At 50.4% G+C, this 16,703-nt stretch overlaps 1 protein-coding gene and 1 long non-coding RNA gene across 2 annotated transcripts in view; both read right to left on the reverse strand.

Annotated features, from left to right (window-relative positions):
• The window catches only part of TMEM154 (transmembrane protein 154), a 39,332-nt gene extending 24,113 nt beyond the window's left edge, over positions 1–15,219 (reverse strand). Inside the window, exon 1 of the mRNA XM_040967359.1 lies at positions 14,959–15,219. Coding sequence (XP_040823293.1) covers positions 14,959–15,022 — 64 coding nt within the window. The 5' untranslated portion in view covers positions 15,023–15,219. The remainder of the gene's footprint in view (positions 1–14,958) is intronic.
• LOC121147477 lies at positions 12,782–14,947 on the reverse strand. The gene is made up of 2 exons (XR_005882394.1): positions 14,124–14,947; positions 12,782–13,248 (listed from the first exon to the last, which is right to left on the reverse strand). It is a non-coding gene; the product is annotated as an uncharacterized LOC121147477 (long non-coding RNA).
• Positions 15,220–16,703: the final 1,484 nt, after the last annotated feature.

Raw genomic sequence — 16,703 nt, forward strand, 5'->3', positions numbered from 1 at the left:
TGCACTCACATGGGAGGCCTGGCGGAAACTCCCGGCTCCTAACTTGCCCAGCCCTGGGCTAGTGTGGCCATTTGGGGAGTGAACCAGTGGATGAGAATTCATTCTCTCTCTCTTTGCTTCTTGATAACTCTGACTTTCAAATAAATAAATATATATATTTTTAAATGAAAAAGAAAGGAAGGAGGAAGGAGACAGTCTGGGCTGCTGGTGCTGGGGAACGGCAGCGTTTGTGTTCAGTGTTCCGAACCTGTGGGGCTTGCAGCTGCATCTCCTCAGGCGTGGCCGTCCACTGAGGGTGCTGTCCTTCCTTGTACAGCTGAGGATTTGGACAACCCATTCATCCTTGCACGGCTTAATGTGCTCATCGATCCAACTGAGGAGTGATCCCCAAGGCCCCATCTATTTCCACACTGAGTCTCTACGCTGAATCCAAAGCATTGACCTTGCTTTTAATTAAACTTCCTGGAGAGGCAATATGCAAGGGGTACAGGCTCAGAAAAAAAAAAAAAGTTCTGCTGCTATCCTGGCCCCCATGGTACAATTTCCTTCCCCAGAGGTAACCACTGTCCTGCTGCCTTCCAGAGAACTCTATGTGGATAAGGCGTTGGTATTAGTTCCTGTTTCCTTTACTCATAGAGACAAACAGGAGCAAAATGTATCCAGTATTCCGCCCCTTTCTTTCTTGCACTTGGCATTTCACCTTGAACCTTGTTCCATGAGGGGTGTGGAATTAAGTACAGAGTGCTGTCCCCACCACCACCCGGAGCCATGACTTGGATCTGTCGCCACCTGACCCTGCTGCTGGAGATCTCTCAGGAGGTTGTTGTGGTTTCAACAGTGCCATTCACACATCCCCTTGTTCATCCCTGAGGTTTCCCACAGGCAGGACAGTTTTGACAGCGGAGCTCAGCAGAGGGGAGAGAAGGTGTGGGGGATGCGATAAAGGGGGCAGTACTTCCCAAGACACAGCCCAGGCGGAGTCCTCTCACTGTGAGGCTTGACAGAAACCTGATCAAAAAGGGCTGGGTGTGGGGGGCAGCCTGTGATGGCCCCAGTGGGTGCTGTGGCTTGGACTCGTCTCCCCCAAGTTACGGCATTAAAAACTAAACCCTTGATAACTATGTCGATGTTGGGACCATGGGGTCTCTGCGAGGTGGTGTGGATGACATGATGGGGCATCAATGGCTTTGGAAGAAGAGGAAGAGAGATGATGTTGGCACCTTGCCCTGTCTCACCAAGTGACCCCTTCTGCCATCTTATGACCCAGTGAAGAGCCTTCACCATGCAGATGCCAACCCCAGGTTCTGCAGCCTGCCAGCTGCCAAACAAACCTGCATTCTTTACAAATTACTCAGTCCGTTATTGATCCAGAAAATGGACTAAGACAAGGAGCAAAGGTGGAAGCATGAACAATCAGCCCTCAGAAGCTCCTGCAGTGATTCTGCCAAGGGAAGCTGGAGAGCCTGGGCGGGACACAGCCTGCCATCAGTGACCAGGAACGGGTTACCAGACAGAGGCGCAAACCTGAACAGGGAAGCCCCAGGTGACAAAAGCAGGTGTGTGCAGGTGGAGCCAGTGGAGGTAGCAGAGCAGGCCTCCCCTCCCCTGTCCCCCAAAATCTGATGGCTGTACCTGCCCAGGTCGGTACTTAACCCCAGTAGACATATGATCCCCTAAAACCTGCCCAGCCTCACACAGCCCTTGTAGCACCAGCTAGGCTAAGAAACACACTCCCAGGAAGATGTTCCGTGGGCAGCATGCCACACAGCCACAGGGACTTAGCACAGTCTTGAAGAAAGCCAGAACAAGTTCTCTGTTTCTTCCTCTCTCTCTCAGGAAGCGAGTCAGGATCTGAACCCTGTTGAATGTCCTTAGTCTTGGAAGCCAAGGACAGGTTCCTAAGCCAGAACTCGGAAGAGCTGCGCTTGAGGCATGCCACACCACCCCCTTTAGCCAAGGGGATGGAGAAGTGCCCCTTCCCTTCTCTGACCTTCTGCTCCCTAAGATCCAAAAGAAGCCCTTCCACAACACCTGTCTCATAGTGTCTGCCCGGCAGCCACTGAAACCATCAGCATGAAGACCCTGTGCAAGAGGCCGTGACCTCTTGTAGGTTTCTCCGTCACTCATCCATTCTCTTTCCCCACCCCTACACTTCTCTCTGCTGTTCCCAAGAGGCTTATCTGCCTGCTACAGCTTGCTCCTTCTATGGCTTGATATATTTCAGGGTCCCAGGGTGGGGCAGGCAGCAGCAGAAGCCCAAGCTGCAGGAGCTGCAGGGTGAAAATGGAAAGCGACAGTGACATGTTCACAGGCAGAGACCCAGGCAGGAAGAGGAAGTATGGAGGACAGCAGGCAGAAAACAGAAGGTCAGCCTTGCATGCCTTCACACCCTGTGTGACCCACTTGCCACGACACCGGGCATGAGGGGCTAGTGGGCTCCCTGGCTGCAGGTTGGGCGGGGTGCTGCCTGTCTGGGTGGTTTTGTCATGTCGGCACGGATTCTCCCAAGACTTTTCCATCCCAGGATATATATATATATATTTGAAGGGTGATTGAAGGCCAGAGTAAAAGTAGAAGAAATGGGCTGTGGAGAGGAGAGATCTTCCATCGGTTAGTTCACTTTCCAAATGGCCTCAACAGCCGGAGCTGGGCCCAGCTGAAGCCAGGAGCCAGAAACTCCATCTGGGCATGTGGGTGGCAGCAGTTCAAGAACATGGGCCTTCTGTTTGCTTTCCCAGGCCATTAGCAGGGAGCTGGATGTAACAGTCAGACGTGAACCTGTGATACCGGATGCCTGCGTTGTAAGTGATGCCTTAACTCACTGCATGACAAAGTTGGCCCCTAATCATAAAGAGAGTTTGGAGTGCACGCATCTGATGTGGTGGTGAAGACACCATTCTGGATGGCCACATTCCATATCACAGTGTCTGGGTTGGAGTCTTGGTTGTGCTTCCCAAACTAGCATCCTGTTAATATTGCATGCTGGGAGGCAGCTGAGGGCAGCCCAAGTACTTAAGTTCCTGCCACACACATGGGGTACCCACAGGGAGCTCCTGGCTCCTAGCTTCAGCCTGTAGCTGCTACAGGACTTGAGGAGTGAACCAGTAGAATGACCTCTCTCTGTTTCTCTGCCTTCCAAATAATGACATAATCAAAAGAGACAGAGAGAAGGAGAGTGGTCATATGAATGAAGAAGTCACGTTGCAATGCCTCACTTGACTGTTTTGGAAGTGATAATAATAATTCAGATCTGATCATTCAGATGATGAATTGTGCAGTGTTCAATTACAAATGCTTATTGGCATATTGGCAACATTCATTCAAGCACATCTGGAGTCCATGGTTTCCGCATCTGGTGAGGAATCCTTGTGCATGGGGACAGAATGAGCTGAGGCCAGGTGGCTGTGGCGCCTGGCAGCCTGCTGCACCTTCAGCACTGCCCTGAGCAGTGGAAACACCCTTGCTCCTTGGTGGCGCAAACTCTTTAGCAACTTCTGTTTTTTTTTTTTTTTTTTTTGCAAGTGGAACATATATGTCACTGACCTCTAGCTATTACAACTAGGAAACGCAGCATCCCACACCACCGTGGTTACCACACTGATAATACAGTGGGAAACAGAACGATGACAAGAGGCTGTTCCGATCTCACTGATGCGGGGAGGCAGGCTGGACACCATCTGGCCACCCAGCTGTGTCATGCACTAAGTACGCAGAGTCCACGTCTGCATAACTGAAGTAATTTGTGATGTAGAGGAGGAGGTGGAGCAGAGCATAGCAGGTAGTCAGTAAGACTTGCCCCTGCTCTGGGTGGGTGGCGGGGGTGAAATCACTCAGGATGCTCAAGAAACTGGACTCAGCAGTGAACACTGGGCACAGCCCTTACGACACTGCCTGTGACATTAGCATCCCATTTTGGAGTGCCTGGGTTTCCGATTCTAGTTTCCTGCTAATGTGCACCTTGAGAAGCTCAGGTATTTGAGTTCCTAGCACACACAAGTCTCAGTTCTGGGCTCTTAGCACTGGCCAGGTCCAGCCCTGGCTGTTGCAAACATCTGGTAAACTGATTAGTAGACAGAAGATCTCTCCCTCTTTCTTATATATAATTCACATATAAATTTAAAAGCCAATAGAAACCAAAGCCTAACTTTCATTCACCTGTATGCCTCCAACTATAACCAACAACCTAACTAGTATAAGGACATTAAAAGAAACAAATAAACGAAACAAAACAAAAAACCCAGGAGTGTTTCAGTGGTTTTCAATCCTAGTCACACATCAAAACCACTGGGGCACTCTTTCACACTTTGGTGTCCAGCCCACACCCCAAGTAAAAAAGTAATAATAATACCTTGGAGGTGCAATCGAGGCCTCAAGGCTGTAGATGGTTAGATTCTATCCCCTCGGCCACCACCAAGCCATTCTCTCCTCTGGTTCTCTAGGTCATTTTGGGAAGAATCCAAGACAGGGAGTTGGACGCCAAAGGCTTGCCATTTGGGTCCCTGGAAGACACTGCCCAGGGTACCCCTGAATAAAAGAGCTGCCTGTTCATAGCACCTACAGGTTTGCATGAGAGCTGGGGCCAGGGGCTGTGCTGACCAGGCACCTGCATCCGTTAGTACATGCATTGGCTGGTTTAGGAGGTGGATTGAACCTGACCCTGCACTAGCTGGAGCATCCAAGAGTCAAGTCTGAAGACTTCCCAGGCAAGGTTTTTTGGAGAACTCCCCAACTAGACCACTGGGCTCAAGCTCTGACCTCAGGGATAATTACAAGGGCATGTGGTCCAACCTTGGAGTACATGTCGTGGGACTGGGCCACCTCAGTTGCTGATGCCCGTGTCATTCAGAACATACCCAAATGTAATGAGAAACATGACAGCCAGCTCATCTAAGCTGATGGGAGCATCAAGTGCCTCATCAAAAGATGGAAAGCAGAGCAGATTGAACAACTCTCCTGGCCAGGCTTTTCAGCAGGTATCTAGATCTGTGGATAAGCTGAAGTAGACCTGGTGACCAACAGACCTTAGGAAGATTTTCTCACTGTGATACAATGAAGCTGACAACCTCTCAGAACTATCCAGACCACTCAAGTAACACCCTTCCCCACATCAGGGTCTCTAGGTCAACATCAAATGACCATCTCCATCCCTGAGCACTATTGAGGTTTGACAGTCAAGAGCAGGCTCCCCCCACACCAAAACCTTTTCTCTCATAACTCCCCTAATCTGTGGACAGAGGGGAAAAAAAGAAGTGAAATATTTATCTCACCCAACTTCCTTCACATCATGACCCTCTCCACCCTAATCAGAAGCTTACATGGGTATACAGCCCTCTTACCTATATAGCCAACACTAAACACAAAATAAATGTATAGATTAAAATGAATAAATGAATAATCTTGTGAAAGAAAATAAAATAGGTGCCAGCTAGGATGCCAATTGGCATCTCCAGAAAAGGTCCTGCTGATGCCACAGCTTGGAGGTTTAAGCCAGGAGTCCTTAAACCCTACGGTGCATGGCAAACATGAGTGCTGGGTGCTGCTGCCCAGCCCCGGGATGGAACCTGAGAATGTGCATTTCTGACATGTTACCAGGCCATACCACTGCTGCTGGGCTGGAGATCACAGGGTCTGACAGGCCCAGATAATCTCGTTTCCTTCTGATTCCTCATCGGCCACAGCAGTAGTTCTCCACCTTCACAGCACTCAGACTCCGAGTTCCTGGAGCTCAACCAAATCAGTATTTGAGGCTATTCGGGGATATGGCCTAGCAGACTTAAAAGTTCCCCATTTAGGAGTGAGCCCATGTGTGGAAGATCAATCTCCCCGAGCTCTGTAATTCCGCCTTTCAAATAAAATAAATATTTAAAACAAATGCTTCCCTAAATAATCCTAGTGGGTATGTGCACTGGGGTGAGGATGATTCAGTGAAATCATAATGGAGTGGGCTTTAATCACCCATGCTGACAGTCCTCATTCATTTTCTGTGTGATTGCAGAACTGAACACAAGGACAAAACCCTTGGGCACAAAATTAACAGTTGCATATACCTTTCACAGTCTATCTCTTTGGCTGATCTCTTTAAAATTGTGTTCAGCATTTGTGGTATCTAAGACATAGCCAGGGACAAAACTGGAACAAACAGAAACAGATGAGCTTCCAGACTCATCAGGCCCCCATCTGGTGGTGGAAAGATGGCTGGGTTTGGTGTCCATAGATGCTTGCCAGTGCCATGTCTTTGGGGGATGCTACTGAGACAGCACTGCTTTGGATAATAGAAAGTGCCACAATGACACCACCACCATTGCCCAGACCATGGACTACAGAGAGGGCTATGGGGACACCACTGCTGCCCAGACCACAGTGGGGACCATGGGGTCACCACCACTATACAGACCACAGAGAGTGCCAGAGGGACACCACCACCACACAGACCACAGAGGGGACCATGGGGCCACCACCATATACAGACCACACAGGGAGTAATGGAGACACCACCACTGTACACAACTCAGTGGATCCATGGGACACCACCACTGCACAGACCACAGAGGGGGCCATGGGAACACCACCACTGCACAGACCACAGAGTGGGGCTATGAGAACACCACCACTTTTCAGATCACACAGGAGGCCACACAGACATCACCACTTCCCAGACCACAGAGGGGCCACAGGGATACCACCACTGCATAGACCAAGGGACACCCCCACTGCACAGACCATGGCGGGGGGTGGACACACAGACATCACCACTGCACAGACCACAAAGAGAGCAATGGGGACACCATCACTGTATACAACTCAGAGGGTCTATGGGACACCACCACTGCACAGACCACAGAGGGGCCATAGGGCACCACCACTGCACAGACCAAGGGACACCACCACTGCACAGACCACAGAGGGGCCACACACACACCACCACTACTGCATAGATCAGAGAGGATCGAAGGACATCACCACCATATACGGAACACAGAGAGGGCCATGGAGATGCCACTGCTGCTGAGATCACAGAGGAGCCACACAGCCACCACCACTACCCAGACCTCAGAGGGGCCATGCAGACACTACCACTGTCCAGGCCACAGAGGGGGTCACACAGCCACTACCACTGCAAAGACCACAGAGAGGACCACAGAGACACCACCATATACAGACCACAGAGGGGGTACGGGGACACCACTGCGGCCCTGACTTCAGAGTGGCCACGCAGACACCACCACTGCCCAAAGCACGGGGCGGGGGGGGGGGCCATGGGGACACCACAGCTAAACAGACTGGGGCAGGGGACAGGGAGACCACTTGTAAACAAACCACAGGATGGGCTATGGAGATACCACCACTGCCCTGACCACAGAGTGGACTTTGGGCCATCACTGCTATACAGACCAAAGGGCAGGGCGCCACAGCAACACCACTGTTGTCTATACCATAGAGGGGGCCAGGCTCCTGGCTTCAACCTGGTCTAGTCCCAACTCTTACAGTCATCTGGGGGGCGAATCCGCAGATGGAAAATATTTTTATTTGTCTCTCTCTCTCTTCTTCTCACTGTGTAACTGTGCCTTTCCAATAAATAAATAATAAATATTTTTTCAATTTTAGACTTCATAAGAAAGTTTGGGGCTGTTTACTAATACTTGAGAATAAGATTCTAAAACTGTCAAGTATCAATGACATTTATCTACATATTACTATAATTTGATTTCACTCTGCAAATGGTTATGGTCTTATCATGAATGTAAGTACATCCTGAGATGTAATACATATCCTCCATTCATTCATACAGTCATGCACTAAGGCATTCATTCATTGACTCAGTTCATCAGTCATTCAGTCAGTTGCTACACTCTGTGATGTGCCTATTACACGGAAGGTGTTTCATGCCTTCTAAGCTCCAGGATATACAGATGAATGAAACCCAACCCCCTGCCTCTTCCTAGGGAAGTGACTGGAAAGCAGGGACAACACCATGCAAATGAATAATAATTAGAAAATAGATTAATAAAAGTTGTAAGGTGGTGGCATATGGTGCCACAGGGATATGAGGGAGGAAGGAATGAGTGGCATGTAGGATTGGGGATACGAGAAGTCTTCGCAGAGGAGTGGAACCATTGAATCAAATCTCAGGAGTCCACCCAGCCCAGGTGCAGGGGAGGAAGGCTCATTGGCCCAACCCCTGATGTGTTTAAGTTGTGTCTTAGGGCACAGGTGGAAGTGACAAGGGTCACATGGGAAGGGAACTCTGGGCACTGTGACCATGCTGGGGGTGATCAGACAGGGGGAGGCAGAATCTTCTCAAGGAAATGAAAAGTCGCACACATGGGACTAAGCACAGGAGGAGAAGGGTTAAGTTTGTGATATAGAAAGACCACTGCAGAAGTGAGACCAGATACATCCAGTGCCCAAGGTACACAACAGTTACCCAAGTACAATGAGACCTACAGGCGGTCTGCAGACTCAGGGGGCAGAGATGGAGCTGTGTTTCCGGCACTCTGGACTCATACCATATGCTGGGGCACAGCCTGGGAAAACTGACCGTGGCAGGGCAGACAGATCTGGGTGGAGGCGATGATGATGTGGAAATCACCAGCCTTGGAGGGAGATGAAAGGCAGACAAGTGGGTAGGATGGTCCCAGAGAGGTACAAGGAGCAAGGAAAGGAGAGACGTGCACCAGTATGAAGTGAACAGGTGGATAAGAAAGCATCAGGCAAAAAGCAGAAGAGAGTTTGTATCATTATTCGGATCTGCAAATGGTAAGAAAAAAAAAAGGAGGGGAGTGGGCCCTGGGGGCTATTAAAGGCACTTGTGACTCAGTAATGGGCCTTCTGGGTCCAGACCCAAAGCCCCAGGGCAGAACACTGCAGGAGGACCAGAGAGTGAGAAAATGAGGATGCAAAAGGGCTGGAGATGGGAAGAGAGCCAGTGGAGAGCAGCAGGTGCTCCCACCCTCGAACCCTCGTGACCTCTTACTGTGTGGAAAGACGGGCCACAAACCTCAGGGGGCCACTGCCCAACCAGCTGGGACCTTTCTAAAGCGAGGGTGCACAGATATTTTTTCTCCAGGGGCCAGTGACTTTCAGTTTATCTTTAAAGGTCAAGGATAGTCTACAACAATGTCTTCATCACCAGTAAAGCTGAACATCTGTGCCACACAAGCATCTTAAACTTGGGGATCAGCAAAGGGGCTAGGCCGCAGCTCTTAGCCCAGCAGGCACTGCACTTCCAGCTTCTTCTCTAGAAGAACCAACACCCTAGACAGGGCTGAAGTTCCCTCCACATCCACTCTACCAGTGGATGTGGAGGGAACTAGCAATGCTAGATCCTCAAATTCAGTACCTGAAGTTCATTGACACACTTTCAAAAGATGCCTGTGTCTGTAAGCAATTGACAGCACACTGTGATGCATTCTGAACACTGAATAAATGTTACTGTTGTGTGCATAATAGTCTTTCTGTCAGCATCACTTCTGAGACTGCTGTGTCCTGACACAGGTAACCCAAGGTCACTGTCTCTGGCTCACTCTGGGGCATCTTCCTCTGTGACTACCCCAAGTACCTCTGTGCTCCATTTGTGAGAGATGTAGGAGCCAGTTGTTGAGATGTACAGAATGGTTATAGGGAAAACTTCTGAGATACGAGACTACCTGGGAATTCTCCCAGTGAGCAACATCTGCAGATGCCAGATGAAACCCAAGGAATAATCTTTTAGATGCAGAGAGAACACGAATGCAAGTAAGAAACTCCCCAGGGCCTGAGAACTGAAGATTGTAGAGGAAATGGCAATTTCGCATCATGCCTTTTTTTTTCTTATTAGAAAGGCAGATATACAGAAAGGAGAGACAGAGAGGAAGATCTTCCATCCGATGATTCACTCCCCAAGTGAGCGCAACGGCCAATACTATGCCAATCCGAAGCCAGGAGCCTCTTCCGGGTCTCCCACGCAGGTGCAGGGTCCCAAAGCTTTGGGCTGTCCTCGACTGCTTTCCCGGGCCACAGGCAGAGAGCTGGAAGGGAAGCGGGGCTGCCGGGATAGAGCCGGCGCCCATATGGGATCCTGGGCGTGCAAGGCGAGGACCTTAACCACTTGTGCCACTGCGCCGGGCCCCATCATGCCTTTTACCAGGAATTTCCTAGACAAAAAGTTTAGATCCTTAGAGATGGAATAGGATCTATGGGCTTTCCTGGGGCTCCTGTCCATCCAGAGGCCAAAAGGCAGAGCTGAAACATCAGACCTTGCCTTTGGGAAAAAAGAAAGAAGAAAACTCGAGGGGCCATCACCATAGCAAGCAAGGCTTCCACCTGTGTCCGCATCCCATCCGGATACCGACACGTGTCCTGGTTGTCCACTTCTCATCCAGCTTCCTGCTAATAGCCTGGCAAAGCAGTGGCAACAGAAGAAGACTCAAGGCCTTGGGCCTCTGCACCTACTCAGGAGACCCTGAAGGAGTTCTTAGCTCCCAGCTTCAGATCAGCTCAGCTTACCTCCAACTTTGTGGTATTTGGGCAGTGAACCAGAGAATGGAAGAGCTCTCTGTCTCTTTCTATTCCGTGTCTTTGACTTTCAAATAACATAGATAGATAGAAAGATAGATAGATAGAAAGAAAGAAAGAAAGAAAGAAAGAAAGAAAGAAAGAAAGAAAGAAAGAAAGAAAGAAAGAAAGAAAGAAAGAAAAAAAAAAGCCACAGTAAAGGCCTTGAAACATTCACAGGCATGGGAGAGGCTGCTGACCCAGGTGGGCCCTGGACCTGCCCTTGACTTTGAGTTCTGGGTTTGGTCCACTTCTTGTGGGCAGACACATTGGTCTGTGTGGTTAACTGTCCTGGTGCCTGACATGGCTCTGTCTCTAGCTGCTTCCCCTCACTGGATGGCTGTCCCTTCCCCACCCTGAGGCTAGGAGCAAGCATCCAGATCAGCACCTCCCTGCCTCTCTCTGTGTTTTCCAGATCCTATTTGGTGCCATCAGGCCTGGGGTTTCACCTTTGCAAGGTTGCCAGTTAGGGCATCATGTCATACGTAGCCTAGTGGTGGGACTAGTATCTCCTGGATTGGCAACCTTAATGTACAGCACTAGCCATTGTACTTCACAACCTCCATTCTGACTGGGAGTCAGCCAATACAACTACAGTGCAGACATGCTGGTAGGCAAATTGCAGGATGCCTGGTTCCTTACGCAAGGGTCCCATCCCAGCCACGCTCTGTCCTCTTCAGTTCCTTGGGAATCTGTGCACACAATGGGACTCATTCCCCAGGTGCCTGACTGTGTTTGCTTTCCTCAAGGCTCCGTGGTGCTGGCGGTCACTTTCCATCTGGGCTCCCAGACAGCAGCTCCTGGGATGCTGGACCGGAAGCTGAGCTGCTCTGCGTGCCTTGCCCCACCTGCCTTGTTGGACTCCCGCCCTTCTGCAGCTGCTCCCCCAGTGACTTCCAAAGGCTGCTTTTCCTGCTGCTGGGTTTAACTTCCCTAATCCCCCAGATTCCCTTGCTGCTGATGCCACACCTGCATCAGCTCCTCCCTTCCCTCCCCCCCTCGGTGGCTGGGCGGCCCAGCTTTCACCCAACTCTCCCCAAGCCTGTACCCTGGCAGCCAGCACACTCCCAACACAGACAAACGCAGCACTGTTATTCTCACTCAGAAACCCGAAAGCCCAGCTGGGAATTCTGTGATACACCTAGATCCGGGAAGGTAGGGACTTGTCCCAACCTGAACCTGGACACGTGGTCCCGCAGCGCCTGGAAACTCTCCTGGGTTGCAAGGTGAAGGTTACAGTGCAAACCCCAGAGGTGCCATGGCAATTAGGTCTGCTGCTTGGCTGTGTGACTTTGGGCAAGTTACTAAGGCTCTCTGTATCTCCAGTTTCTCATCTGGAAACCAAGGGTGCAGAGTACCCTTTTGTGAGATTGTTCTGAAAATGACACGGGTTAGGCTGTGAAGGGCTTATTTGGAACACTGCCTGGCATATGATGTTAGCAGTCATAATGAGTCATGCCATGAGTCGTACATTCTGACTCCCTGTGGATATCCTAGTCTGTAAGATAGTCCTGAACGCTGTACATACATTGCTTTTTTCATAAAAGATTGATTTTATTTTTATTTGAAAGGCAAAGCCACTGAGAGGAAAGAGAAATCTTCTACCCACTGGTTTACCTCTTACATGGCTGGGATGACTGAAGCTGAACTGATCTGAAGCCAGGATCCAGGAGCTTCCTGCAGCTCTGCACAAGTGCAGAGTCCCAAGGACTTAGACCATCCTCCACTGCTCTCCCAGGCCATAAGCAGGCAGCTGGATCAGGAGTGGAGAGCAGTGAGAGCTTACTGATAATAACATTGAACTACATAGGATGATTAGAGCAACACGCTGTCATAGAAGACACGTGAAGGTGATTTCTCTTCAGCTTACTGACATTGCCAGCCCCCTGCTCGCACATTCTGGGGCTGTTCAGTAGAAACCAGGTTACCGGACACACGTGCTGCAGTCCCACCACAGTCCATCTGATAATGGAGATGGCTACTGAGGAACAAACAGGCATGGTGCCACCCCAATGGGCACCAGTGTTTTCTTCTCCATCTCAGGGTTCACCGGGAATTCGATGGCTTTTATTCTCCTGGAACACCCCAGGAAAGCTCCCAGCTCTCTCATCTGTTTGATGCTCGTCATTCGGACCACACAGCTTCCTGGTTTCCACTTCACGCTTACTAGTTCTCCCTTCTACAAACCACCCTGGTTTGCAGTAGCGGATGTGTCTCCGGCTCCAGGGACCCAGGAAGTTGCATTTTGCTTTCTGGGAGTGCTAAGCTGACCCTGACAAGGCTGAGGATACAGAAGGCAGCGGGGTGTACCTCCCTTCACTTCATGGACAGGAGGTTTGCTTTAAGTTTAAACTTTTCTCAAAGACATCCAACACTGACCCAAATACCTACGCCCAAAGCTTGTCCAGAACTATGCTCAAAATCTCAGAAAAGCTATTCTCTCCTATTTTTTTCCAACGGTCTTCATCGGGGGTAGGGAGAGCCTATTAAAATAAACTAAATCCCTTGGCCTCAAAATGTTCATGAACAATAGAATTAAAAGATAGCGAGAGGACAAGGCATTGTGTCGCAGTTGCCCACTGGGATGTTCATTTCCCTAGGGAGGGTGGTTAGTGGGAATCCTGCTGCTCTGTGCCCAAACTCCTGTTAGTGCTCACTCCGGCAGCAGGCGACAGCATCCCTGCCTCACCAGGAAGACCCAGAGGGAGTCCCAAGCTCTTGGCTTCAATATGGCTCAGCCCCAGCTGCTGCTGGTGCTTGGGGAGTGAACCCACAGATGGAAATCTGCTCTTTTGTGTATGCTGCTCTGCCTTTTAAGTAAAAATCACATACAAATTTAAAAATACATTTCAGATTTTTTTTTTTTTTATGGGGAGGGAGACAGGTAATGAGACAAGTAATGAGAAGCAACAGACAAGTTCTCTTAATTCACTCTCTGAACACTCTCTCTAGCCTAGACTGGGCTGGGCTGGACTTAAGTCCGGAGCTGGAGGGCAATCCAGGGACCCAACCACTGAAGACACTCCCTGCTGCGTCCCAGGAAGGTACAATGAGAATTCACTGTTATGCTTCAACAGGCGTCCATGTTACACTCAAGGTATGTCTGGGCACATGGTGCTGTGTGAGGAGAGGTCGTCAGAGGTGGGAGAGGGGGCTTGGCTTCACCCTACCCAGCCCTGAGTGCTGGAGGCATTCCAGGAGGCGGCTGCAGAGGCCTAGGACACAGAGTGGCAGGTGCACAGCAGCTAGTCCGCAAGGCTGACAAGGGGGAGAGCCTTGGACCATCCCGTCTTCCTCCCCAGTCCCCTGCATGGCCGGAGCTGCTTTCCTGCCCCCAGTCACTGCACGCCCCAGCCTCCGTCCCAACCCAGCACCCTTCCACCTGAAAGTTTGCCCTCACTTTGCCTCTTGTGCCTGGAATACCTGGGTGTGCCTCACCAGGCACATGCAGAGAAAGAGAGGAGATACAGCTGGGGTAGGTGAGAAGTTGGGCACGGAGTGTTCGCGTTCTGGCAGTTGCCACACCTCAGGGCAGTGCTTGATATCCCCTGCTCCCCCCCACCAGCCAGTCCTACCCCATTCTCAGGAACCTTCCTCCAGCTGGAAATCCTGCCCCACTCTAGCTAGCTAGCAGCGGGTAGTCTCCATGCACGGAAACCAGTCAGCAGGTTTATTTACCCAAGCACAGGGCAACAAAATCTTGGAGGCAACTGACTGCTCTGGCAACTGTCAAGGGCTTAAACTAACTACTGTTCTTAGCCTACAGTCCTGAGTTTTCGTACTTCATGTTTTTCCAGTACCTTTGGCTGGCTATCATCCTATGTGTGTGTCAAACTTTGTAACAATCAATGTAAAGGAAATAGCCTCAAAGTAACAAAGATCAAAGAAAAGCAGATGAAAGCTTTTTGCAGGTCTAAGAAGGAATGCCTGGCAATGCCTGAGCTAATTTCCTGTTTTCATTAAAAAAAAAAAGATTTATTCCTCTAAGTGGGCTTTTCAGTAGTAAATTTCCATACTCCGGTTTTTTTCTAAGAGCTTTTGGACTCAACAGACTTCTCAGCCCACACAATTAAAAGCAAATTTATTATTTCTCGGGTTTGGCTGATGGAAGCAGTCTTTGACAGATACTGCCAAAAAGTTTATGGCTTTCCTAATATGCCCATTAAGGTTGGCAAATTACAGAGATCCACACAACTTGGACAGCCAAGCAGCTTAAACGGAGCGAGAGCAACGGGCGCACCTCATCAGCCGCAAGGAAAACAAAGTTCACCCTGCACCCCAGCGCACCCCCGCCGCGCCTAGACAACTCCGAGGTCCTCTAGCGCGAGCACTGGGGTGCCTAGCTATTCACCCTCCGCGTCAGCGATCTGTAGCCACCGGCGGCACCTTGCAAGCCCAGGGGGCAGGGAGCTGGCAGTCGCTTACCGCGGCCGGCAGGAGTGAGCGTGGCCAGCAGGGCGAGGAGCAGGGCGGCGCGGCGAGATCTCATGTCAGGCAGGGTGCGCTCAGGATGCTGCGCGGGGCCTCGGCCTCCCTGAAACGCGAGTTTCCTGTTTCCTGCCTGTTCAGGTCGGTGCTGACTCGAAGAAGAGGTGCTTGCCTGTTTTTTAGGAAGTGATGTAACTCTACGGGAGCTTGTCAGACCAGCAAGGATTGCAAAAGACAAGTTGCTCTCCCAGCCTCGGTTCAGTAGTAGTGCAGCCTCAGGCCCCCTGGGCAGCGACCCCAGGGGCCACATGCATCCACACCCTGGGTGTGAGAGTTTGCTCAAGCACAGGTGCGTGCTGAGGGCTGTACCCGCTGTCCAGGGAACTCGCTGCCAAGCTGGCAGTGTTCTAAACCAGCGCTGCCTCATGCAAGAGCCAGCAGCCAAAATGTTTAAGGTTTATTTATTTTCTTTGAAAAGCAGAGTTACAGAGGGAGAATCTCAACATCTGCTGCTTTGTTCCTTGCCAAGAGCCTGGAGCTTCTTCTGGGTATCCCGTGTGTGGGCGGCAGGGGCCCAAGCATTTGGGCCATCTTCTGGGCTTGTCACAGGTGCATCCCCAGGAAGCTGGAGGTGGAGCCGCTGGGACGCCAAGTGGCACTCATATGGGATGCTGGCATTGCAGGTGGCCGTTATCACCTGCTGCATCACAATGCCAGCTCTGGGTGTAGTTGCCTCTTGACAAACATGCCAAGAAATGGAGAGAGAGACATCAGACAACCGCTCCCCCCTCCCCCCATCCTTCCGTGCAAATTTGCCTAATCAGCTGTTTCTGGTCAGCAGGCCTTTGGGACCTGCCTATGACACACAGGTGCCTGGACCACCTCTACCCTTGATCTAACTAACAATTCTTCAGTGCACGGCTGCTTTCTAGTATCATTAGCTACTGTGCATCTCCATTCTTATCCACAGCAAATGGGCTGATGATTTAAGTAATGATCAGTTTGCTATTGTACTTATCTAATTCCTACTCATTTATTTATTTCAAAGGCCAGAACAGAGAGAGGTCTGCCATCTGATGGTTCACTCCCCAGATGCCTGCAGCAGAGCCAGGCCAATGCCAGGAGCCTAGAACCCCATCTGTGTCTCCCACATGGGTGGAAGGGGCCCGAGGCCTTGGGCCAGCATGGGCTGCTTTCCCAGGTGCATTAATAAGCAGCTGGATTGGACGCAGAGGAGCTAGGATTCAACCCAGCACTCTGATGTGGGATGCCAGTATCCCAAGTAGCAGCTTAACCCACTGTGCCACAATGCTTGCTCCTGCTAATGGATTTACAGTGTGTGTTTTAAGGTTTAAGCTGGCAGAGTTGGTGCCATAGTTCAACAGGCTATTCTTCCACCTTCATGCACTGGCGGGCCCTATGATTCCTGTCCCATCTGCTCCACTTCCCGTCCAGCTCACTGCCTATGGCCTGGGAAAGCAGCAGATGACCTAAGGCCTTGGGCCACTATACTACATGGATGATCGGGAAGAGACTCCTGGCTCCTGACTTCAGATTGACTCAGCTCCATCCATTGCAGCCATTTAGGGGAGTAAAAGAGCAATTGGAAGATCTTTCTGCCTTTCCTTTTCACTGTAATTCTACCTCTCAAGTAAAAATAAATCTTTTTTTAAAGAAAACATTTTAAGCCAGCAGTTACTCCAATTTGTGATAAAACTGTTGATGTTTTTTGCCCTGTAGGT

This window comes from Ochotona curzoniae, unplaced genomic scaffold (genome assembly GCF_017591425.1).
Source record: "Ochotona curzoniae isolate NIBS_2020 unplaced genomic scaffold, NIBS_Ocur_1.0 scaffold_4506, whole genome shotgun sequence".
In the NCBI taxonomy this organism is placed as follows: domain Eukaryota; kingdom Metazoa; phylum Chordata; class Mammalia; order Lagomorpha; family Ochotonidae; genus Ochotona; species Ochotona curzoniae.